Below are 1,771 nucleotides of genomic sequence, written 5' to 3' on the forward strand. Positions count from 1 at the left end.
GTGGGCAACTCCTGCAACAGCAGGATGTCCTCCAGACCCTTTAAAAGAGGATTTAATACAATGCAGTTGCTATTCTTCTAAAGGGGATAGGAAACGGAAAGTGAAATCCTGTTTTCTGTCATTCTTTGCATTTTCTCAGTCCATCCCACAGTGGCACTTTCCAGGTATTTTTTTTTCACTCTTTGTTAAGAGTTAAAAAGTAGTCCTTACTCAGGGCCGGAAGTTTGTCAGTTCAAAAGCCTGCTTTAGATTGTCTGGCAAAAACTGTTCTTCCAAAGCCCTTGGGAGGGGAGAAGGCATGGATAGTTGTGCTTCCCTTTTGTAAAATGTCCTCTCTTTTTGGACAACAAACCTGGTAACTCTTGGTCCAAATGACTGATAGTCCACAGAGGACACAGAGACTCTGAAAGCCATGGCACGATGGCAGTCCTGCAATAAATTCAGCTCCCAGGCCATGGGAGATGAACTGAGATGCCCCGGGAGGTGTCAGTCCCTAAACCCTGCTCTCTCACACATGTGGCTAAGGCTTCTTTTATACTACAGGAGAAAATGCCAACAAGTCATTGTTACCTTCTGACTTGTACTTCGTTCTGTTTCACACTTAGCTTGGATGACTACAACCGCTTGGTCACGCTGTGCAATGGGAGTGATGAAGGGCCGCTGCGACGGAGACCTTCTGGGGGCTCCGGCGAGCAGTTGCCCACCATGGAGGACGTCAGGAGGTGCCTTTCCCTGCAGGAGTTCGACAGCCCCCCCTTCTTCCGCAATTCCAATTTCAGTTTCAGGTTTGTCCTTCAGCTCCTCCAGAGCCAGCTGGGTCACGGGCTTTCTTTACAAGCATGTTTGTCAGCAAAATAAGATAACTTGATGCTGCTTTTACCTATCCACAGGAATGCGCTGGAGGGCTTTGATAAACCAGGTGGAGCTCTTAACTCGCCAGTGCTGAGCCTTCATAATTTGGCTCATTCTTTCCTGAATGGAACCAGTGTTCTCCCGCATGCAGCCGCCAATGATCCCATCTTTGTGGTAAGTCTTTTTCCTCCAGTCTTTCTGGCCATCGCTGTGGCTCAAAGGCAGCTAGCCATCTCACTAGAGATTTGTAGAACAGAAGTGAATTCCTTAAAAATGTCCTTTAAATAAAAAAGGAGAAATATTTTTTCTTCTCTTGAACACTGCCATGCCAGCACAATGGCCAAATAAAGAAGGAAGAAATCTCAAGGTGTCTTCTAATATATAAAATAAGTTTCTAGGGAGAAGATCTGCTATTCCAGGTCATGTTGCTCTGACTCTTCTCATTAGGCAGTATCTAAAGTTAATGGCTTATACCAGACAATTTTAGAGCAAGAAGGTAAACCGAAAGTGGGGCTAGCTATTTTAGAGCCATAGACTGAGTAGTTTGTACCTTTGTTTCAAATTTCACAGGCTAAAAGGAAGCATATCTAATTCCAGGGTCTCTTGGGAAACAGAAATGATGTGATTTCACTGGTGCATTGATATAGTGGCGCAGTGCAATGAGCAGCATGAACAGCAATGTGCACATAAAAAGCCAACAGTTGACTCTGTTTACACATCTTTCTTTCCTAATAAATTAATGCCTAATTCTTTTCCTCTTTGTTAGGTTAAGCCACCGTGATTATACAGAGAAATTATAATACATTAATTTCTAATTTCTTTCTTACCTTTAAGTTTTCAATCTTTTGTTGGAGAAATTAAACCAAATACTTATTTAGTGGCTCTCCAGCTTATTTGCTTAGTAATTCTTGAATTCCTA

General features: G+C 43.0%; 1 protein-coding gene across 1 annotated transcript in view; it reads left to right on the plus strand.

The window, feature by feature from the left end:
* DCT (dopachrome tautomerase) overlaps positions 1-1,771 on the plus strand; it is an 18,257-nt gene that overhangs the window by 13,165 nt on the left and 3,321 nt on the right. Inside the window, exons 5-6 of the mRNA XM_010140945.1 lie at positions 606-785; positions 891-1,026. Coding sequence (XP_010139247.1) covers positions 606-785; positions 891-1,026 — 316 coding nt within the window. The remainder of the gene's footprint in view (positions 1-605; positions 786-890; positions 1,027-1,771) is intronic.

Source organism: Buceros rhinoceros, unplaced genomic scaffold, assembly GCF_000710305.1.
Source record: "Buceros rhinoceros silvestris isolate BGI_N320 unplaced genomic scaffold, ASM71030v1 scaffold3908, whole genome shotgun sequence".
Taxonomy (NCBI): domain Eukaryota; kingdom Metazoa; phylum Chordata; class Aves; order Bucerotiformes; family Bucerotidae; genus Buceros; species Buceros rhinoceros.